At 41.3% G+C, this 25000-nt stretch overlaps 1 protein-coding gene across 7 annotated transcripts in view; it reads right to left on the bottom strand.

The window, feature by feature from the left end:
- The window catches only part of fbxw4 (F-box and WD repeat domain containing 4), a 195029-nt gene that overhangs the window by 142975 nt on the left and 27054 nt on the right, over positions 1-25000 (bottom strand). For 6 of the 7 annotated variants that reach the window (XR_013278560.1, XR_013278561.1, XM_077496260.1 and 3 more), the window contains exons 4-5: positions 19536-19668; positions 19297-19382 (exon numbers count right to left, since the gene is read on the bottom strand). The exons of the other annotated variant lie outside the window; for it this stretch is intronic. Coding sequence is in view for 4 of the 6 variants with exons in the window: in XM_077496260.1 (XP_077352386.1) it covers positions 19297-19382; positions 19536-19668 (219 nt within the window). In the remaining 2 variants the exon portion in view is untranslated. The remainder of the gene's footprint in view (positions 1-19296; positions 19383-19535; positions 19669-25000) is intronic. 7 annotated transcript variants of the gene reach the window in all.

Below are 25000 nucleotides of genomic sequence, written 5' to 3'. Positions count from 1 at the left end.
AATTCATGCTATGAGCTATTCCAGCTTTTCAGTTCCAAAATTCACAATTTCCGATTTCGTAGCCGATTATTCCCACATTCTACACTTTCTATTTACTTCCACATTATTCATCCGATTTACTTCATTCCAACTTCAGTACATTCCAGTATTTCATGCTATGAGCTATTCCAGTTTTTCAGTTCCAAGATTCACAATTTCCGATTTCGTAGCCGATTATTCCCACATTCTACACTTTCTATTTACTTCCACATTATTCATCCGATTTACTTCATTCCAACTTCAGTACATTCCAGTATTTCATGCTATGTGCTCTTCCAGCTTTTCAGTTCCATAATTCACAATTTCCGATTTCGTAGCCGATTATTCCCACATTCTACACTTTCCATTTACTTCCACATTATTCATCCGATTTACTTCATTCCAACTTCAATCTAGTCCAGTAATTCACGCCATGAGCTCTTCCAGCTTTTCAGTTCCAAAATTCACAATTTCCGATTTCGTAGCCGATTATTCCCACATTCTACACTTTCTATTTACTTCCACATTATTCATCCGATTTACTTCATTCCAATCCAGTATTTCATGCGATGTGCTCTTCCAGCTTTTCAGTTCCATAATTCACAATTTCCGATTTCGTAGCCAATTATTCCCACATTCTACACTTTCCATTTACTTCCACATTATTCATCCTATTTACTTCATTCCAGCTTCAATCTATTCCAGTAATTCACGCCATGAGCTCTTCCAGCTTTTCAGTTCCAAAATTCACAATTTCCGATTTCATAGCCGATTATTCCCACATTCTACACTTTCCATTTACTTCCACATTATTCATCCAATTTACTTCATTCCAACTTCAAAATATTCCAGTAATTCACGCAATGAGCTCTTCCAGCTTTTCAGTTCCAAAATTCACAATTTCCGATTTCATAGCCGATTATTCCCACATTCTACACTTTCCATTTACTTCCACATTATTCATCCTATTTACTTCATTCCAACTTCAATCTATTCCAGTAATTCACGCCATGAGCTATTCCAGCTTTTCAGTTCCCAAATTCACAATTTCCGATTTCGTAGCCGATTATTCCCACATTCTACACTTTCCATTTACTTCCACATTATTCATCCGATTTACTTCATTCCAACTTCAATCAAGTCCAGTAATTCACGCCATGAGCTCTTACAGCTCTTCAGTTCCAAAATTCACAATTTCCGATTTCGTAGCCGATTATTCCCACAATCTGCACTTTCTATTTACTTCCACATTATTCATCCGATTTTACTTCATTCCAACTTCAGTACATTCCAGTAATTCATGCTATGAGCTATTCCAGCTTTTCAGTTCCAAAATTCACAATTTCCGATTTCGTAGCCGATTATTCCCACATTCTACACTTTCCATTTACTTCCTTATTCATCCGATTTACTTCATTCCAACTTCAATCTATTCCAGTAATTCATGCTTTGAGCTATTCCAGCTTTTCAGTTCCAAAATTCACAATTTCCGATTTCGTAGCCGATTATTCCCACATTCTGCACTTTCTATTTACTTCCACATTATTCATCCGATTTACTTCATTCGAACTTCAGTACATTCCAGTATTTCATGCTATGAGCTATTCCAGCTTTTCAGTTCCAAGATTCACAATTTCCGATTTCGTAGCCGATTATTCCCACATTCTACACTTTCCATTTACTTCCACATTCATACGATTTACTTCATTCCAACTTCAGTACATTCCAGTAATTCATGCTATGTGCTCTTCCAGCTTTTCAGTTCCATAATTCACAATTTCCGATTTCGTAGCCGATTATTCCCACATTCTACACTTTCCATTTACTTCCACATTATTCATCCGATTTACTTCATTCCAACTTCAATCTAGTCCAGTAATTCACGCCATGAGCTCTTCCAGCTTTTCAGTTCCAAAATTCACAATTTCGTAGCCGATTATTCCCACATTCTACACTTTCCATTTACTTCCACATTATTCATCCTATTTACTTCATTCCAGCTTCAATCTATTCCAGTAATTCACGCCATGAGCTATTCCAGCTTTTCAGTTCCAAAATTCACAATTTCCGATTTCGTAGCCGATTATTCCCACATTCTACACTTTCCATTTACTTCCACATTATTCATCCTATTTACTTCATTCCAGCTTCAATCTATTCCAGTAATTCACGCCATGAGCTATTCCAGCTTTTCAGTTCCAAAATTCACAATTTCCGATTTCGTAGCCGATTATTCCCACATTCTACACTTTCTATTTACTTCCACATTATTCATCCGATTTACTTCATTCCAACTTCAGTACATTCCAGTATTTCATGCTATGAGCTATTCCAGTTTTTCAGTTCCAAGATTCACAATTTCCGATTTCGTAGCCGATTATTCCCACATTCTACACTTTCTATTTACTTCCACATTATTCATCCGATTTACTTCATTCCAACTTCAGTACATTCCAGTATTTCATGCTATGTGCTCTTCCAGCTTTTCAGTTCCAAAATTCACAATTTCCGATTTCGTAGCCGATTATTCCCACATTCTACACTTTCCATTTACTTCCACATTATTCATCCGATTTACTTCATTCCAACTTCAATCTAGTCCAGTAATTCACGCCATGAGCTCTTCCAGCTTTTCAGTTCCAAAATTCACAATTTCCGATTTCGTAGCCGATTATTCCCACATTCTACACTTTCTATTTACTTCCACATTATTCATCCGATTTACTTCATTCCAATCCAGTATTTCATGCGATGTGCTCTTCCAGCTTTTCAGTTCCATAATTCACAATTTCCGATTTCGTAGCCAATTATTCCCACATTCTACACTTTCCATTTACTTCCACATTATTCATCCTATTTACTTCATTCCAGCTTCAATCTATTCCAGTAATTCACGCCATGAGCTCTTCCAGCTTTTCAGTTCCAAAATTCACAATTTCCGATTTCATAGCCGATTATTCCCACATTCTACACTTTCCATTTACTTCCACATTATTCATCCAATTTACTTCATTCCAACTTCAAAATATTCCAGTAATTCACGCAATGAGCTCTTCCAGCTTTTCAGTTCCAAAATTCACAATTTCCGATTTCATAGCCGATTATTCCCACATTCTACACTTTCCATTTACTTCCACATTATTCATCCTATTTACTTCATTACAACTTCAATCTATTCCAGTAATTCACGCCATGAGCTATTCCAGCTTTTCAGTTCCAAAATTCACAATTTCCGATTTCGTAGCCGATTATTCCCACATTCTGCACTTTCCATTTACTTCCACATTATTCATCCGATTTACTTCATTCCAACTTCAGTATATTCCAGTAATTCATGCTATGAGCTATTCCAGCTTTTTAGTTCCAAAATTCACAATTTCCGATTTCGTAGCCGATTATTCCCACATTCTACACTTTCCATTTACTTCCACATTATTCATCCGATTTACTTCATTCCAACTTCAATCTATTCCAGTAATTCATGCTATGAGCTATTCCGGCTTTTCAGTTCCCAAATTCACAATTTCCGATTTCATAGCCGATTATTCCCACATTCTACACTTTCCATTTACTTCCACATTATTCATCCGATTTACTTCATTCCAACTTCAATCAAGTCCAGTAATTCACGCCATGAGCTCTTACAGCTCTTCAGTTCCAAAATTCACAATTTCCGATTTCGTAGCCGATTATTCCCACAATCTGCACTTTCTATTTACTTCCACATTATTCATCCGATTTACTTCATTCCAACTTCAGTACATTCCAGTAATTCATGCTATGAGCTATTCCAGCTTTTCAGTTCCAAAATTCACAATTTCCGATTTCGTAGCCGATTATTCCCACATTCTACACTTTCTATTTACTTCCACATTATTCATCCGATTTACTTCATTCGAACTTCAGTACATTCCAGTATTTCATGCTATGAGCTATTCCAGCTTTTCAGTTCCAAGATTCACAATTTCCGATTTCGTAGCCGATTATTCCCACATTCTACACTTTCCATTTACTTCCACATTCATACGATTTACTTCATTCCAACTTCAGTACATTCCAGTAATTCATGCTATGTGCTCTTCCAGCTTTTCAGTTCCATAATTCACAATTTCCGATTTCGTAGCCGATTATTCCCACATTCTACACTTTCCATTTACTTCCACATTATTCATCCGATTTACTTCATTCCAACTTCAATCTAGTCCAGTAATTCACGCCATGAGCTCTTCCAGCTTTTCAGTTCCAAAATTCACAATTTCGTAGCCGATTATTCCCACATTCTACACTTTCCATTTACTTCCACATTATTCATCCTATTTACTTCATTCCAGCTTCAATCTATTCCAGTAATTCACGCCATGAGCTATTCCAGCTTTTCAGTTCCAAAATTCACAATTTCCGATTTCGTAGCCGATTATTCCCACATTCTACACTTTCCATTTACTTACACATTATTCATCCGATTTACTTCACTCCAACTTCAATCTAGTCTAGTAATTCACGCCATGAGCTCTTACAGCTTTTCAGTTCCAAAATTCACAATTTCCGATTTCATAGCCGATTATTCCTACATTCTACACTTTCCATTTACTTCCACATTAATCATCCTATTTACTTCATTCCAACATAAAAAAATATTCCAGTAATTCAAGCAATGAGCTCTTCAAGCTTTTCAGTTCCAAAATTCACAATTTCCGATTTCATAGCCGATTATTCCCACATTCTACACTTTCCATTTACTTCCACATTATTCATCCGATTTACTTCATTCCAACTTCAATCTATTCCAGTAATTCACGCCATGAGCTCTTCCAGCTTTTCAGTTCCAAAATTCACAATTTCCGATTTCGTAGCCAATTATTCCTACATTTTACACTTTCCATTTACTTCCACATTAATCATCCTATTTACTTCATTCCAACTTCAATCTATTCCAGTAATTCACGCAATGAGCTCTTACAGCTTTTCAGTTCCAAAATTCACAATTTCCGATTTCGTAGCCGATTATTCCCACAATCTGCACTTTCTATTTACTTCCACATTATTCATCCGATTGACTTCATTCCAACTTCAGTACATTGCAGTAATTCATGCTATGAGCTATTCCAGCTTTGCAGTTCCAAAATTCACAATTTCCGATTTCGTAGCCGATTATTCCCACATTCTACACTTTCCATTTACTTCCACATTCATACGATTTACTTCATTCCAACTTCAGTACATTCCAGTAATTCATGCTATGAGCTATTCCAGCTTTTCAGTTCCAAAATTCACAATTTCCGATTTCGTAGCCGATTATTCCCACATTCTGCACTTTCTATTTACTTCCACATTATTCATCCGATTTACTTCATTCGAACTTCAGTACATTCCAGTATTTCATGCTATGAGCTATTCCAGCTTTTCAGTTCCAAGATTCACAATTTCCGATTTCGTAGCCGATTATTCCCACATTCTACACTTTCTATTTAATTCCACATCATTCATCTGATTTACTTCATTCCAACTTCAGTACATTCCAGTATTTCATGCTATGAGCTATTCCAGCTTTTCAGTTCCATAATTCACAATTTCCGATTTCGTAGCCGATTATTCCCACATTCTACACTTTCCATTTACTTCCACATTATTCATCCGATTTACTTCATTCCAACTTCAATCTAGTCCAGTAATTCACGCCATGAGCTCTTCCAGCTTTTCAGTTCCAAAATTCACAATTTCCGATTTCGTAGACGATTATTCCTACATTCTACACTTTCCATTTACTTCCACATTAATCATCCTATTTACTTCATTCCAACTTCAATCTATTCCAGTAATTCACGCCATGAGCTCTTACAGCTTTTCAGTTCTAAAATTCACAACTTCCGATTTCGTAGCCGATTATTCCCACATTCTACACTTTCCATTCAACCCCATTGAATATCATTCAATATCATTCGACATCATTCAACATTATTCCAAATCATTCCACAGGTATTCATTCAGCTCTCCAGCCTTCACACGCCATTTCTCCAGAAATGGCATTTTCTAGTTGTGATTGAAATTACTTAAGTTAGTCATTATTTGTGGGATTCTTTTTACATGCACGGACTTACAAAAAGTCCGTGTTTACATGCTACAGGCGCGAATGCTAACCGCTAGCTAACCAAACGTTAGCTGTATGTTTCAGTTTTGTCGAGGCGAAAGCCCCCACAATGTTTCTGATAATTTCTTGTCAATATTTGAAACGCGGTTATCATTATTGTATGTGAAATGTGTTACATTACAATTCATTTATTAGTTTCATTGAGTGGCAATAACACCGATGGGCGTAAACTCACCTCTGTCGTTTATTAGTGTGCCATTTTTTTCCCCCAAGTTTCTCGTCATTCGCCATTCGTCAGCAAAACGGGGGTCCGTCAACGACCAACAGTACGTCACTACCAACACACTGTCCACCTCTGGTTAAAAGGAACGTAGTGGTAAGCATGCCCTTGTCCCAGCTTTTAAGGAACCTTGGCAAATCATTGTATTCTGTCTAAACTTATTTACGTTTTATCCAAGGTCTCAACTTCATTGGATCGGGATTTGTGTATTGTATTATCCAATGTGTAACTACTGTATGTATTTGTGAGTCTTGTTTTGTGACTTGGTGGTGGCTGTCTCTGTGGTAGTTGTGAGAACCGTCTATGAAGTGCGTCTCTCTCAAAGGAATGGCTGTAATGTATGTAGCTCTCCATGCATGATAAGTAATTTAAGGTGAGTGTGTGTATGTGTAATGAGGGGGTTCAGAGTGAGCTGTGATTATTCTCACCTCCTGCCGTGTGCATCTTTTGGCCCGATGGGCCCCAGGGAAGGCGCCCTGCTTTTAGCCTGTGGGAACGCACATTCTGCCCCCTTATCGCATTGTTGCAGCCTGCCTCTTTTCTTCGTCTTATTCTTTTTTTTTTTTTTTTACTAATTGAATTCTTGACTTCTGAGCCACAGGGACGGCTTGGGAGAGAGCAATGAGAAAGACATGAATTTCAGGCTTTTTCTTGAGGTTGAGTGGGGCAGAGCAGTGGGGGTGAAATTGGAGTGTGTGAGGTTGGGTGGCGTTGGTTGTGGTGGGGAGGCACGCAGAGAAGGCAGACTCAGGCTGGCTGGGTGGCTGCTGTGGCGTCAGCCTGTACTTTGATACTAAATGTCAAAGGTCATCCCCCCTGGTGTTGGTGAGAACGTGGCGAATAGCTGACGGTTTATCCAACAATCATTTTCTTCTTTTAAAATGTTCAAAAGCGCTTTTGGCCCCTGGAAGATCTTTGTAGTTGTGCTTGAGGAATTCAAGACAAAACAATTCTGTTCCCCCTCCCTGTTTTCACCTCCCTTCAGGGTAGCTTCTCCCTTCACTGGCTCCTGCCCAGGCCCCCTTTTTCCTACACTAATGGTCAGTGTTGCATGCATCCCACACAAACTCAAAATCAGGGCAGCGCCTAGTTTGGCAAGAATGTGGCACGGAATAATGTGCCGACATAATTGGATTTCAGTTACTCAACGTGAGAGATCATCAAAGCCAAACTAACAAATAATGGCTCTCCTGGTATGAGTCGCTAATAAAATCTGCATATACAATATTCCCTCAATTTTGGCTGGTGATACGTTCCAACCCCCCAATGCAATAAGTGAATTTCCGCCAAGTAGAGGTTGACTTATATTTTTGGGGGGTTGATTTATTTTTTTATTTTTTACCTCTATTAAGCCATTATAAACCCCGCACACAGCTCCCACCCTTCTAAACACTTGTTACACTTAATAAATTTAACGTTTAGGATGCAAAATGTAGACCAATTACCAAGTTGCTTATGAAGTTTTTCTTTTTTAATCTTAAAATGGCTTACTTTAATCTGAAACCGGGTTACAAATGTCACCAATTAGTTAGAAATGAAAATCTGCTATACAGTGAATCCACAATAACTGAATTGCAAAGTAGTGAGGGACCACTGTACATTATAAAATTTGCCTCCATCCAATTATGGACCACCTGTGCCCTGAGAAGCTTTGACATCATGAAAACAGTTATCAAATCAGCATCCCTTTGAACTGTGATTGTGGTATTACACTGAAGCAATGGAGCAGCTCAGTCTTTGGGAGTTGCTCCAAAACCAAAAGAAGAAAAGAGCCGCAAATAAAGACCAGTGGAAGAAGAATCGCAGTGTCTATTTTTTTTTTTTTTTTTTTCCAAACAAAACAAATATGTTGGACAATTTTTTGGGAATTTTACAAACATAATTATTACTTCTTTTGTAACCAAACATCTTCTTAAAGAAGTTTTACACCCTATGTTTATGGCCCCTTAGTGATTTTTCTTAAACAAGCATTTTTTTTTTTTTTTTTTTAAGGCAATGTGGTGAAAGGGGGCGCAGAGTGCGGGTGGAATGGCACAGATAATTACAGACAGTCCAAACAAATGTGTTATTGATGAGATAGGCGCATCAGTCAGGTCTCAAAGTAGTCTTGTGAAAATGGAATTAAAAGGGAATGGGACAGGGAGGTAAAGCAAGGGTATTCAACTCAACTCAACTCAACTCAACTGAAAAAGAATATGTTAATATGAATATGAATATGTTTTGTATATTATTATACATAGTATGATTGAATAAATTCACCCGGCTCACACATACTATTACTAATCGATGGGTACCTCATGATTCCGATTCAGAGGTCCACGATTCAATTAAATTGCAATTCATAGGCTTACAATTTGATTCGATTCCGATGCATCACTACATTGGCTGACATTTTTTAGTCCCTGTAAAACACTGGCACTGATTTTTAGTTTATTATGAATGCTTTTTCATTCATCTTTTAGGTTTTTTTCCCATTAAAAGTACGTTTTTTTAATTTACTTATTGTACAGCACTGCATATATTTTTTTTCATTTATTCTAAATGGGGTTTTTTCGGTCATATTATACGTTTTTTATTTATTTATGTTTTATTTATGTTTTAACGCTAACACCTCACCACGTACTTTATACATGCACTCGTTAGACATTAATGTTTTCTCGCATACTGTACTTATCTCTTATTTAAATACAGTAGGCCTATACACTCCCAGTGTTCACACCTTTGTAGGTTTTAAAATAATGATAAAACAATAAAATAGAATTAAATTAATATCCAAAACATTTATTTGAGAAACAAAAATATATGGGCGATCGATCCATTTTTTTTCCCGAGCCGGTATGTATTCCCCAAAATAAAAAAACAAAAAACAAAAACATAGCAACAACAAAAAACAGCCGTTAGAAATGACACTCTTAAGTTTAATGATGATGATGATATGAGGCTGAGAAATCTATTTTGACTGGGAGGCTTGGGAGCACTGATGGCCTCCATCTCCACAACACAAGGTCGCGAACCCAACGGGCAAGGTCGGAATGTGACGGGCCATACAGCATTGGAAAGGTCTCTTCAAGACAAATCCGCGGATGCCCATATGTCCCCGGCAGGATTTAGGGTTGAGGAGAAACGGCCGCCTAGAGACCTCCAGCCACGACACCGAGGATTTTCAAAAAGTTACCCCACCGGCGAATGGTTGCCATCCCGGGTAAAAATTCGACTTTGTCGGCCTTCTATCTCCGGAATGCAATGTCATGGAGCGATGGGAACAGACACCCTTGGAAAGCTCTTGTTGAGACGAATCCGCAGATGCCCATATGTCCCCGACAGGACGTAGGGTCTGCGAAATAGCAAGGCTGCGAAAGATGATCCCGTTATAAACGCGGGAACACTGAACATAGGAGCACAAGTCACTCCAAATATGTGCTGCTGTGCTGCGTGCATTTTGCGGTGGGCCGCGGCGAGACTCGTTTTGGAACAACCATATCATGTTCATTTTTCATCTTCAAATTTAATATTTTATAGCTCAATTGATTGGAACTTCATCCGACTTAAACAAGCATAAAAGGAACATTTGTGGTGATATTCTGCGACTCGAGACAGAGGGTTCATTGTGACGCATTGGATTGGTCTTTCATAGATGTGGCGACATCGATCGAGGAGCGATCAAAACATTTCATTATGTAGTAAATTTACAATACATCAACAGACTAGCCTACATTATCACATACACGGCATTTCACAACTTTTCCACTTATCCGACTGTATCTTTACTCTGGGGTGCAGGTGCATGAGCTGCAGGTACACACAGCAAGCTGCTCAAAGCTGTCGAGTCTCTCCCTGGTGAATTGTGCAGTGCATAGTTCATTTACATTAAAGTAGTAATACACTCGTAGGAGAAAGATATTCAGGAATTTCAGATGAGCACGATTCAGATTACAAACCTCCGCTGCGGTGTTTACCGATGACAGTACGCTTCTACAACAAGGTAGGATGCTGGTGCTATGTCATACGTCTTATGTTTACTTTCGTGCTGAATGGTCACATTAAGGTTGTATTTCAACTTTTATTGGTTGCTATGTCCATTTATGTCAATCATTTGTGAAGTGACGTTCGAGGTGTTCCCGTTACATGAGGAATTTAGGGTTATTCGAGGCAGGTTTACGAGACACGTTGCTAGCTAAAGTCGTCAAATAAACATGTTGGCTAACGATGCACTTGTCCTAATAACTGCGTATTTGGATCGACAGGCATATCGGTGTAGCATCTGCTGTGATGCAGATTCTATATCGTTCCGTTGTGGTGAAGAAGGAGCTGAGCGGAAAGGCGGAGCTCTCGATTTACCAGTCGATCTACATTCCTACCCTAACCTATGGTCATGAGCTGTGGATAAAGCAGAACAAGATCCCGGATACAAGCGGACAAAATGAGTTTCCTCTGCAGGGTGTCCGGGCTCTCCCTTAAGCCCAATTCACACTTGCTGCGGAACGGACGCGGTGCGTTCTCCGTACGGCGGCCGTATGGACGCCGCAAGGATAGAACGCATTCAAGTCTACATGTCAATTCACACCAGCTTCGGTGCGGTGCGTCTGCGGTGTGGAATGACTGCGGTGATGCGGAAGGTTTTCTATTTCTTCCGGACGCCGCATGCGGATTTTCATGAAACTGAAGAAATTACACGAGCCGGACAGGAAATCGGGCGTCTCGCATCAAGGTAAATCCGGTATATTTCAAATTAAAACTGTTTGCGAACTCGTTCTTTTTGGGGAGGGAAGCTAGCTAGCTACATAACATGACATCAGTTGGACATTTAAGACAAAAAATGAGCTCAGAATAAATTAAACACGACAAAATGACACCATTTAAACACAAAACGTACTTACCCATGGAGAACGGCCATGGTAGAAGTCCCAGAAATAATGTCCAAAAAGCATATCGATGTGACAACAGGCAAGCGTGGCTATTATTTACAAATAGGACTATACACGGTTGTTATCGGGTGAACTAAACTCTCCAGCGTGAACCCCACGTGATCTTGTGGTCTGTCGGGAGTAGATTTCGATGTGACAACAGGCAAGCGTGGCTATTGTTTACAATTAGGACTCTATATACACGGTTGTTATTGGGTGAACTCAACTCTCCAGCATGAACCCCTTGTGGTCTGTCGGGAGCAGATTTCTGGACACGGATCTCACGCAGTGTGAATTGCAGTCCTTGCGGCGGCCGTACGGAAAACGCAACGCGTGCGTTCCGCAGACAGTGTGAATTAGGCTTTAGAGATGGGTGAGAAGCGCGGTCATCCAGGAGGGACTCAGAGTCGAGCCGCTGCTCCTCCTTGTTGAGAGGAGCCAGCTCGGGCATCTGGTTCTGATCCCTCCTGGACACCTCCCTGAAGAGGTGTTCTAGGCATGTCCCACCGGCGGGAGGCGCCGAGGTCTCTTAAAGCTGCTGCCCCCGCGACCCGATCTTGGCTAAGCGGTAGAAGATGGATGGATAGAGGTGCCATTCAAAGAGTCACAAGTGCCATCACTAGGCAGAACCCCACGCCCTGCGAGTGTGCATGCTTGGACAGTACAGTTGATCCCGCCCCCATCCTATCGCTCACCTGTTGTAATAGAAAAGCAACGGAACAGAGGCTGTGTGGTGTCGTGCCGTTTGGGGCTAATGGAAAAGCGGCAAAAGCATGAGGCTGAATTAATGAATTTAATGCCCTGCACCTATTTTTGATATGTTTATTTATTTGTTGTTGTGGGTTTTTGTTTATATGCTGTAGTGTTTAGTTTTTTGTTGTTGTTGTTTTTTTTATGTTGTCTTCATTTATTTGTTTTTTGATATACTGTTGTGTTTAGTTATTTGTTGTTGTGATTAGTTAATTACTGTAAAAAAAAATTATTTGCTGCTATGATTAGTTATTTGTTGTGTTTTTGATTTGCTTTTGTGTTTTTTCATCTGCCATTGTGTTTAGTTATTTGCTGTCAGGCACTTCAGGGCCACTGTAAAAAAAACCTCCACAAGCCAATCCAAAAAAAATATGAAATGGAAGAAAACAACTTCCTGCATATTACCATATGCAAATAATGATGAAATAACCACCATAATGGTCTCATAATAGCATAATTCAAATATCATCATTATTAATATTCCTGAAGACAATAGCTTGTGTGAAATGTGTGACTTGAATGATGTGGCAACTGAATTTTATTATCTCTTATACTGTGAACTTTAAAGAACAGAACCCTGATGACTTCTTTTGGCCGGATAAGTAAACAATTTAATAGCTTTTTATTTTGTTGGTTCTGTGATTGCAAATTTTGTCTCTAAAGCTTGTAAAAGACGACAAGACAGTTTTTGACTTGAGAGTCTGTTGGTATCGAGTCATTTTAATTGTTTAGCGTCATAAGCTTGTGCAGACTGGACATACTTGTATGCATACACAATAATTAAAATGGCATTCATTCATTCATTCATTCATTCAATTCATAAAATATAGTTGATAACAAGCTTGCTGTGATGTAGGCTTTTCAAAACATAGTGTTTCAGACTGTCAATTAAAAAAATTAAAAATAACCACCAACAGTGTAAGTAAGCACCTGTAAAGCCTTATCTCTATCCGAAAATAATGAGTGGAAAGGGATTCTGAATGGTAGATGACTCACTCTCTTTCCACATTCATCAAGGAAAAGAAGGGGGCGACAATCATGCACCTGCCTTTGCAACTTGGCTACAATAAAGCCTCACTGACAAATCTTATATACATATACATCTGGAAAAAAAAAGAAACATGGGAATTAAGGAGGTGGGAGGAATCTTGTGCATGCATCCATGATTGAGCGGTTAAATATTGCCTACAGATTAGCACACACACCCTTTTTCAAATCAGTTCTACATGTCAGGAAATGATTGGGGGGGGGGAATGGGGTTGTAGTGGACCTCACCAGGTTTTGAAATTAGGTAATTACAATCTTACTGGATCAACATTACATGCCATAAGTGTCAACAACCTAGCCACAAATAGAGACTGTGTGTTATAAATAGGGATGTCCCGATCACACTTTTTTGGACCCGAGTCCAAGTCACCTCATTTTGAGGTCGGCCGATCCCGAGTCCGGATCCAATACCTCGGCGTTTTATTAAGGAGGATTTTATTTATTTATTTATTTTATCCCAACACCTTTTTTTTTATGGTGAATGGAGCAGTGGTTACACTAAGTAAAAAAATGTTATCCCCATTTGTTTGGCACATCTATGTGTTATTCAAAGGGCTATTATTATTATTATTATTATTATTATTATTATTAAAGCATGCTACTTAACAGAAATTGATGGGCTAACCTAATCTTTTACTTTAGGAAGAAAAAAACAGTATACATGTACATAAAACAAACCAACTTCACAACAAACAAAAGGCTGCATTTGAAGAGCAAGCAAGCAAAATAATATATATAACTAGACTAAGTGCAATTTCTGGAAAAATTGCATGGGAATGCTGAAAGCTGAATGCTCATGAATGAAATTGAAGGATAAATTATGTAAAAATTACAGAGTAATTAACTATTAATTACTAGTAATAGTAGTAGTATTACTAATAATTATGAAGTAGTAACTTGTAGTTTAATGACAAATAAAAACCCATCCATCCATTCAAAGTCAGTAGTCAGCAGTAGTCACTCGCCATAAATTACAAGTATAGTAAAGTTCTTTCATGTATCTATTTATAAGCAATGCCTATACCCCTCTTTTACATCTTTGGGTGCTGTGGCTGAAGAAAAAAGAGATTTTCAAGCAAACTTCAACTAAAATCAGCACAAAAAATAAATATAGGATGCCATGTCTACTTGGCACAAAACACAACTCCTTGTTCAATCCGATGGCACCTTAAAGTCACGTCACTTCAGCAGCGATCCATTCATAACATTATTCATGGTCATCATTGCAACCAGCTCAGGGTGTACCCTGCCTACTGCCCGAGGCCAGCTGGGATAGGGACCAGCATCCCGCGACCCTTGTGAGAGTAAGTGGTTTTAAGACAATGGAAGGATCATCGGACGAACCGAAGGTGACTATTAGCCAGCAAGAGAAAGAAAACATGTCTTCAGATATTAATTTTGTCAAATGTAGTAATATTTCTGTGATTTAAAACATTAAATGCAGTTTATAATGTTATTGTGTGAAAAAAAAAAAAAAAAAAAAGCATTCACATTCCGTTTTATGCTAGCATCCGCTGGCTACTTTATTTTTTTTACTCCCTTCTCAATCCTCTCTGACAATCCCAGAAGCCTCAGGTCCCTTGAAGCTACACTGCCATCTATTGGCCAGCACACATCACTACATTTACTTTTACAAAAACAGTAACAGACTTTGCGCCGCTATGGTGGCTCGCCGGCCAGCAACTCTGTCATCCGGAGTTTCAAAATGTATCTAAAAATCTACAGACTATAATAAAATTTCACGATACATTTGAAAAAACAAAATAGTCTAACTGCCCATTTACCTCTCGATGGCCCTTGAACGTTCAATCAATGTTTATGAAGGGTCCAAACACGACGCGACTTTTGCAATGCAGCTTAATCAAAGCGGAAGTGCTAATGATTGATTCTTCCGATTAGACGCTGGAAATGATTGATTGATTTTCATTTTATTGAACATATAAACAAGTAGCAGAAAAATAAAAAATTAAAAGAAAAGAAAAGGAGAACCTTATCCAATCATCAATAAATCACAGTTTACATGTTCAAAAGGGAGTAGGAAGAAGTTAAAAACTTATCTAGTCCTACCCCATATACATTGTATATTTAGACTTATGTCATTATTAATACAATACTAGGTTAATATTTTTCAAAAAGAAAATGTATAAACCTGGTCATGTATACTAGTGCACTTAGACATGCGTACATTTGCCAGTAACATATGTACATGAAATATATTATCCATTAGTGTGGCGGAATAAGATGTTACCCTGCTTGGTTTTGTGATTGAAGGAAATCAAGCAGGGTAACATCTTATTCCGCTACACTAAAAATATATTTACTAATGAATGATATTTGAGCACGTCCGCTTCCCAGTTCTGAGGTCTCCGGTTCGAGTCCAGGCTCGGACCTTCCTGGGTGGAGTTTGCATGCTCTCCCCGTGCCCGCGTGGGTCTTCTCCGGGTACTCCGGTCTCCTCCCACATTCCAAAGACATGCATGGCAGGTTAATTGGGCGCTCCGAATTGTCCCTAGGTGTGCTTGTGAGTGTGGATGGTTGTTCGTCTCTGTGTGCCCTGCGATTGGCTGGCAACCAGTCCAGGGTGTCCCCTGCCTACTGCCCAGAGCCAGCTGAGATAGGCGCCAGCAGCCCCCGCGACCCTTGTGAGGAATAAGCGGTCAAGAAAATGGATGGATGGATGATATTTGAAAAATTAATCTCATAGTTATGTTAGTAACAAACAAATAATATAGAGCAAGCTTGTCGTTACAGTCAGTTTCCTTTTAATATGTCCTTGGCACTCAGAAAGAAAAAAAAAGAAAAAAAGTTGGCTAGTATAATAAAGGATGCCAGCAAATCAATGGACCTTATTATTATTTAAAAAACAAACAAACAAAAAAAAACAAACTGCTTTTTAAAAGGGATTGAGAGGCAGGTGTGGGGTTTGGGTATTATACACAGATGCGTATTATGACATTGGTGAAATAATCAGCCCATGTATGGCGCTAACCGCTCTTTTAAATCAACAGGTTTTAGTTACCAAACAGCAGGCTGAATTAATAGAATACAACAGCCAATGTGATGCCTTCACTGCCTGGTCGGAAACTACCTAACCCACAACCCACCCCCCAAAGGTTGCTACTGTATTATACACAGGATTTTACAAGTTAAAAAGACGTCCACAATATCGAAGTCAAGCAGTCAAGTGTCATTTTATTATGACCTCCACGGCTCCTGAGAACTGCCCCCGCTGCTTAAAAAAATAAAATAAATCTGAGCGGAAACATTGGGTATGGTACAGTATGTCACTGCGAAGTATTTGTGTAGCTTGAGCAGTGTTTGTCACCCTTCCACTAAATCCCAGATTGAAAACAAACAAGTTTGATCAAAAAAACTAATCAGTCACCTTGCGACTCTCCTCTCTAACCCCGGGTTTACACCGGTTGCGGTTGCGGTGCGTTCCGGCGACGCAAGCAATTAGATTCCATTCATTCGAATGGTGCAGTTTACACCGCTTGCGGGTGCGTTGCGTGTCGACTGCGTCTCAGCTGCGGCGTGCCGCAGCCCTTCCGCAAGGATAGCCTATTTTCTATTTTTGCCGGACGCCGCAGCGGTCGGCCTCCGGCAAATGGCAAGCTAGCACAAAACACATCGAGCGGGACAGGAAGACCGACGCAGTTTCAAAATAAATTTCCGGTTACCTTTCAAGATAAAACACTCGCCAGCTCCTATTTCGCAAGCATGCTAGCAAAACGTGATGTGGGCGTAGACGGGCCTGGAGTTAACGTGTGAGGTGCTCATTCACGGTTTAGACACCAGCGAACATGGACGAGGAGAGGTTTATAATGGAGGTAGAAAGCCACAAAATAATAAAAGTCCACCTCTCTTTCTGCTTCTCTGTTGAGCACAGACTTTCTGTGTGTTTGTCGTTGTTTTTAATGCCACATGATCGCGCGCGGTCACGCGAGACACGGCGGGAAGTGGTCGGCGACGGAGCTGCCGGACCGCAGCTGTGCGGAGCCGGTGTGGATTGGCCAAAAAATTGACGCGTCCGGAGCACGCAGTCAAGACGCACCGCACCGCAGCCGCACCGCACACGCAACCGGTGTAAACCCGGGGTAAGACTTAATAACCAAGTCAGAGACCTAATTGTAATATTGGACTCGGACCTGAATTTAACAGCCACTTTAATCGATAACATCAACAAAAGCTTTTTATCTACTTGTTACCAAAAAAAAAAAAAAGAAAAAGTCCTGCAGGTTTTAGATGTTTCTGTTCTCCAACACACCTGATTCTTAATCAGGCTTCTGCAGAGCTTGCTGATGAGCTGATTAAATGAATCAGGTGTGTTTGGAGGACAGAAATATCTTAAACCTGTGGGACTCCGGCCCTTGAGGACCAAGTTTGGGAAGTTGTCTCCATCGGGCTTGACTACTATACTCACTGAATTCTCAGAACGTACTATAAGAGAGCAGTACGTCCAGAATGCTGCTGCTCGAGTCCTGAGTAGAAAAAGGAAATACTTTAAACCCAGTGCTTAGGTCTTGGCACTGGCTTCGTGTCCCACATAGAATAAACTTGAAACCCGCTATGCTTGCGTACAAGCCCTTTCATGCTAGCAAAAGTCCATCTATGATATGAGCTTTCTTGGGCTCTGAGAGTCCTAGGGAGTGGTCTCCTCAGTTTTATGGTGCTAAAAATTGAGACTGTCTTCCAAAAGATGTGATAGGCCTCAGTTCTGACAATGTTTCAAAATAGGCCATAAACACTTCGACTCAGCTGTACACGACAATGAAAAGTATTTCATCTGCTCACTTTTATATTAACTCATTTTCTTCCAATAACATGTAAATATGTTTGTTTTTCATGTTTTAAGTGTCCCAAAAACATATTTATACGTTTTTTTTTTTTTTTATGCTAGATCATACAGAAGGCTTTGATGCAGCCTCTCACTGCAAAGAACGGTTGCAGAAATGGTAGTTATTACACAAACGGCCAGAAGGTGACAGCAGAGCAAAGGAGATCAACCAGGACCATCTAGAAAAAAAGCTAAATAACTTACAATTTTAAATAGATTTGTGAAAACTGATGAAACTTAGCTCTCTTCTAATGCTAATTTCTGCAGAACGGAAACAGATAGAAACATACTTTTTTTCCCTGATGAAAGAAGAGACTTTAATCTTTCTTTTGATAGGTTCCATGCTTTTATAGCAATAGAACACAATATTCTGTGGGCCTTGAAAAATCAGTCAAAATTCAGTAAAACAGTCAGGAGCGAACGGGATTGCTTCTGTGAAAATGGCTGGAAGTGAATGAGTTAATAAATGAATGATATACTTTAATGTTTTATGGAATTATTTTATTTGCCTTATTGTAACTAAAATTATGTAGGAATTGTGCTCTACAAATATACTTGCCTTGCCTGATCTGATGTGTTTACCTCATTGGAACAATAGCATGGAAAATTTATCTGAGTAGCTTTTATAGGGATGCACGATAATGCTATTTTCAACCGATACTGATAAACCAATAATTTAGAAAGTGCAGATGTCGAAAACCGCTAAGTAAGGCCGATAATTGTTTGCAAAATTAAATTGAATACAACTATACTTTTGAGTCCTACTATAAGTCTAACATACAAATACCTTGAAACATTGTGTAAAGCACCATGAAGCTGAATTTTATTGATATCTCTGCTTCAGAAACAACCAGTAACTGATTTTGAGTTAGCCCGAAAAAAAAAAAACAACAACAACAGTCATGTTTCAAAAAATGGAACAAACAACTGCAAGGGTAACATTTTGGGGAGACACTGTCAAGAAAGCCCACAATGGCGACTGCCATGTCGCCATGATACGTCTTCTGTAAACACAAGGTCGCGTGTATTATGATGTCACAAATATGCGACACTACCATAGGAGAGGAGAGGGGTTAAGGAGTTGGGCACAACTTGAGCCACAAACACAAAAAATGGACCAACGCAGCAAGACTATTATTATAATCGGCGGATATTTTTATTATCTGGTTTATCTCTATGACGTCAATTTGGTCGATAATTGCCGATAATTATCGGCGGATTTCTTTATTATTTGGGTTGTTTGACATCAAATTGGTCGATAATTGCTGATAATTATCGCCACCGATATTATCATGCATCCTTACAAATTATACCTGTCACCTTACTCAAACGTTAATTGTGAAAGCTGGTATTGGTATGAGTAAATTCCTACCTTACTGCAGGACTAATTGCAACAGACCAGACTCTGTCATACAGGGAAATTACATCTCTGGGGCAGCTGGAGTTCAATGTCCAGATCTAGAGAAGGAATTAGAGTCACAGCCCCATTAAAAATAACTCATGAATGTATGGTCCATAAACAGAAAGAGTTTTGACATCATGAACTAGTAAAACAATAATTGCTGTTATCTCACTTATAATGTGCAATAAAAATGGAAAATGAATTGTGACCTTGGTTGTTTGGTCTCTAGATCCACTGACGATCAGTTCATTTTTTGAGTCAATGCAGTTTACTTCCTGATTATGACCTAATAACATCATTGGGCTGTCACTTCTTCTACCGTGGACCAGAATCTTGCCATCACTAAAATAGATGAAAAGGAGTTATTATGAGGACAAATAGTTAGTCTGGGATGATGGAGGTGTTATGAAAGATGTAATAAAATTTCAACTAAGATAGTCTTGGCTGAAATTCAAAATCCAATGTGTGTGTGTGTGTATATGTGTGTGTATGTGTGTGTGTGTGTGTACGTACGTACGTACGTACGTATGTATGTATGTATGGATTTGGAGAAGGCGTTCGACCGTGTCCCTCGGGGGGTCCTGTGGGGGGTGCTTCGGGAGTATGGGGTACCGGGCCCCCTGATACGGGCTGTTCGGTCCCTGTACGACCGTTGCCAGAGTCTGGTCCGCATTACCGGCAGTAAGTCGGATTCGTTTCCAGTGAGGGTTGGACTCTGCCAAGGTTGCCCTTTGTCACCGATTCTGTTCCTAATTCTTATGGACAGAATTTCTAGGCGCAGCCGAGGCGTTGAGGGGTTTCTTTTTTTTTTTTGTTTTTTTTTTTTTTTTTGTTTTTTTTTGTTTTTTTTTCTTTAAGAGCTCAGAATTGTTCATTCGGTAGTCTTACCGATTCAACGTCTTGTCATCATTGCTCTTTTTTTTTTTTTTTTTTTTTTTTTTTTTTTTTTGTGTGTATGTGTGCGTGCGTTTGCGTGCGTGCGTTTGCGTGCGTGCGTGCGTGCGTGCGTTTGCGTGCGTGCGTGTGCGTGCGTGCAAATACGTATAAATTTATACTCATTCATTCACCTAAAACCTTATAAATATCCCATTACCCTTCGCCTTAACCAGGTACTTCAGAATCTTGCCAGAGTCGTGAGGTTTAAATGGTCAGGAGACCAGAGAAAAGGTCAGAAAAAAAAAGAAATAAAGAGAAAAGAAAGGTAAATCAAAGTGAAATCCAGCACCGACCAAACACTTCCTGCCTTCCCCATGATTACAAAATCAAAGTCTTACGCCAACCCCGGAAGCCTCTAAATTCCAGCAAATTTAGCGAGATCTCAAGAGCCCAGAGGAAAAACTAAAGAGAGGAAGGAGGGAAGGATCGATAAGGCAGAGTGAGATCCATAGAAGCCAGTACATCCAATCCATCAAAGTGAAGTCCAGCACCAACAAGACCCCTCCTGCGTGGTTACAAAACCAGAGTCTTATGCCAACCCCAGAAACCTCATACTTCTAATAAATTAAGATCTCAAGTGACCAGAGGAAAAACTAAAGAGAGGAAGGAGGGAAGGATAGATAAAGCAAAGTGAGAACCACAGACACCAGCACCAACTGATTCAAGGGGCTGTGGGAGGGAGAGGGTACTTCTGTTGAGTTTCAGTAGATGCTGGTGCGACGGATCTGGCATGCATAAGGACCACCACCAAAGAAAGAAGCCGTCAACCGCGGTCCAGCAAAGCGAGCACCCCCCCCGGAATCCCCAGGCCGCGGCAGCACCAAGGCCACCCCCAAGCCACCCGAGCGGACACCGGTCGGCGAGCCGACCCAGACACCCGGAACACCCCCGCCCCAGCCACACCCCCGAGCCCAAGGCCGCAGAACGAGGCCCAGCGGGCCCCCACAGCGCCCCACCGGTCCCCAGCCCCCATCCCCCCATGACCCCCCGCACCCCACCCAAACCCGCCATCCACCACGACCCAGGCCCCACCACCCCCGACCCCCAAACCCCCGAACACACCCGGACCCCCAGCACCCATGTATATGTGTGGTGCATTAAAAAAGGGAATGGAGGGACAAAGTGGTGGGGCAGGGACACAAATGGGGGGGACCACAGCGCTGCCAGGCACTGCAGTCCATCCCCTCTGATGGCTCCCCGCCCCAACTCACCCCTCCCCTTGGACGTGAGGTGCATTAAAATTGGAGGGGAGTTGAAGGGTGAAGACGGTGTTTCCACCCTTCCCCACCCCACCAAGAAATGTGTTGTGTACCCTATGTGTATATTTACAAAGTGTATAGTGCAAGCTAGTGAAGTGAGTAAGAGGAGCGACCAGCGGGGCCTCACCCAACCCGGCGGGTGTAGGTGGCACGCCCGCCCCCCAGCACCCCCACCCCCACCCGCCCCCCACCTCATCCACCCGGCACCACAATGGGCGGACAGCCAGCGCAGCAGGGCTACCGGACAGCCCACCGGCCACCGGAGCCCGCCCGGGGCGCCAGGAGTTATACCGGAGTGGGGCAGGCCCCAAACCCTCGCCCGGCCCCCGGAGCCCGACGCCCGGGCCGGGGAGGGAGCCCCAGGCCCAGGGAGAGGGAGGGGGAGGGGCCGCAGGGCAGACAGGGAAGGGGGGGGGGGGGGGGAAGCGGGGAGAAGACGACAAGAAGGCGAAAGGGCGGCTGCAGGGCAGGAGGCGGGGGGGGGGGGGGGGGGGGGGAGGAGGAGGGAGGGCGACAAGGGAAAAGGGACCGGGAGGCAGGGGAGGATGGGCGGGAGGAGGCGAGGAGGGAGAGGCGACGGGGGGGAGGAAGGGGGAGGGGAGAGGGAACCACGGGGCACACCGGAGGCCCACCCACCCCGAACCGCGCCGCCGGGCACGGAGCAGCGGACCGCGCCGGGACGGCACCGCCCCGGGCACCAGGGGAAGCACCCCAACACCGCACCCCACAGGGGGCCCAGGGAGCGGCCAAGACGCAACCGTCGAGCAGACAACGGGGGGGGGGGGGGGGGGGGGGCAGAACCACCCCCGCCCGACCACAGGGGACGGCGTCAAGAAAATTGACTAATTAGCATGCAGTAACACCAAGTGTTGATGCTTAATGCCCACTAGAAATAGATCTTAAGGAGTTATTGAGTATAGTGTCGTATAGTGTGGTATGCTCGAGCCCACTAGCAGCAACTAGGTTCCTGACTATATAAAAATAAAAACAATCAGATACAAAATACCAAATACAGAAGCAGCGAAAACAGAAGTTGTAACGATGTGGTGGCTCTCGTTAACAGGCAGAATCTTGGCAGGATTAAGTTGCCAAATTGAGATTAAAATATTCTATGTACATAGACCATATTTGTTTAAATCTTGATACTTGATTTTTATTTAAGGCAGAGATTTTTTCCATTGAGATATAATTTATTAGTAAGTTTAACCAGTGGTCGATATTTAGAGATTGTTTATTTTTCCAATTGACAAGGATTATTTTTTTAGCAATAGTAAGGGCTATAAATATAGATTGAGATTGTTTACATGGTAGCTCAGTTATTGTTAAGTCACCTAGTAAACACAATCTTGGAGATAAAGGAAGCCTACAGTTTAATATATCAGCGAGCTTTTCCAAGATTTTAGTCCAGAAATGCAGCACTGGAGTACATGACCATAAAGCATGAAGATAAGTATCGCCAGTGTTTTGTGAGCACTGGAGACAAATGTCGGAGTCAGAGAGTCCCATTTTTTTCATCATATATTGTGTAATATATGTTCTATGAAGTATCTTATATTGGATAAGTTGCAAATTTGTCTGTTTGGTCATTTTAAATACATTTTCACAGATTTGGGTCCAAAAGTCTGGTTCCGGAACTATAGACAAGTCTTTTTCCCATTTTAAAGTCGGTAAATACGTTTTATTTGTGTATAAAAATAACTTATATATTTTTGATATTTTCTTTATTGTTGTTGGAGAAAGCTTTATAATATCTTTAGCTAAGACAGGCAGTTGGAGCGTATCCTGAAGTGTTGGGATTTGTTTCTTAACCATATTTTTAACTTGCAGATAATGTAAGAAATTTCCCTTTTTTATTTCATATTTCTGGACCAAGTTTGTATACAATATAAACTTATTATCTGAGAAAAGATGATGAAGGTGTGTAATTCCTTTCTGCTCCCATAGGCTTAAATGGAACGACTGATTATTAAGTTGAAAGTCGGGGTTATGCCAAATGGGAGAGAGCCCACAGGGCGCCAATTGGGAGTTTGTAATTTCTAATGCCTTCCACCAGGCAGTCAGGGTGGCGGCTATCATTGGGTTTTTAAAACAATTATGTCGTCTTATTGATTTTGTAATAAAGAGTAAATCTGACAGTCTAAGATTATTACAATCCTTCTGCTCCAATTCCAACCAACAGTTAGTATCTCTGTTGGGTTGTGTCGATAGCACAAGATATTGTAGTTGATTAGCTAAATAATAGTACATAAAGTTTGGTGCCTCTAAACCTCCTTTAGATTTACTTTTCTGAAGAGTAGATAGACTAATTTTGGCTTTTTTTTTATTCCAATAGAATTTTATGATAGCAGAGTCCAGCGATTGGAACCAGTTAGACGTAGGTTTAAATGGAATCATTGAAAATAAATAATTAATCTTTGGTAAAACTTTCATTTTTATAGTAGCTATCCGTCCTATTAAAGAGATCGGAAGATTATTCCAGCGCTCCAGGTCACTACGGATACTATCCAATAATGGTGAAAAATTTAAAGAAGTTAATTCAGTTAACTTAGGTGAAATTTTAACACCTAAGTATTTTAAATTACCTGTAGGAAAGGAGTAGTGTGGATCCTGACTTGTAGGATTCCATGAATTTTCTGTAATAGGTAATAATGTTGATTTTGTCCAGTTAATAGAGTAATCTGATAAGTGAGAGAATTTAGTTATTAATTTAAATGCTTCCCCTAGCGAGATAGCAGGTTCTTCTAAATAGAGTAGCGTTGAGGGGTTTCTGTTTGGTGGCCTCAACATCACATCCCTGCTCTTTGCAGATGATGTGGTGCTGTTGGCTTCTTCAGGCCGGGATCTCCAACTCTCACTGGAGCGGTTCGCGGCCGAGTGTGAAGCGGGTGGGATGAAGATCAGCACCTCCAAATCCGAGACCATGGTCCTCAGTCGGAAAAGGGTGGCGTGTCCTCTCCGGGTCGGGGTTGAGATCCTGCCCCAAGTGGAGGATTTCAAGTATCTTGGGGTCTTGTTCACGAGTGAGGGTAGGATGGAGCGGGAGATCGACAGGCGGATCGGTGCAGCGTCTGCAGTGATGCGGACTCTGTATCGGTCCGTCGTGGTGAAGAAGGAGCTGAACCAAAAGGCAAAGCTCTCGATTTACCGGTCGATCTACGTTCCGACCCTCACCTATGGTCACGAGCTGTGGGTCGTGACCGAAAGAACCGGATACAAGCGGCCGAAATGAGTTTCCTCCGCAGGGTGTTTGGGCTCTGCCTTAGAGATAGGGTGAGAAGCTCAGTCATCTGGGAGGGACTCAGAGTCGAGCTGCTGCTCCTCCTCGTTGAGAGGAACCAGTTAAGGTGGCTCGGGCATTTGGTTCAGATGCCTCCTAGACGCCTCCCTGGGGAGGTGTTCCAGGCACGTCCCACGGGCGGGAGGCCCCGGGGACGACTCAGGACACGCTGGACAGACTATGTCTCTCGGCTGGCCTGGGA

The sequence above is a fragment of the Festucalex cinctus genome, chromosome 14 (genome assembly GCF_051991245.1).
Source record: "Festucalex cinctus isolate MCC-2025b chromosome 14, RoL_Fcin_1.0, whole genome shotgun sequence".
NCBI classification, from domain to species: domain Eukaryota; kingdom Metazoa; phylum Chordata; class Actinopteri; order Syngnathiformes; family Syngnathidae; genus Festucalex; species Festucalex cinctus.
The sequence above is the reverse complement of the archived record's forward strand: the minus strand, read 5'-3'. Positions and strand labels throughout refer to the sequence as shown.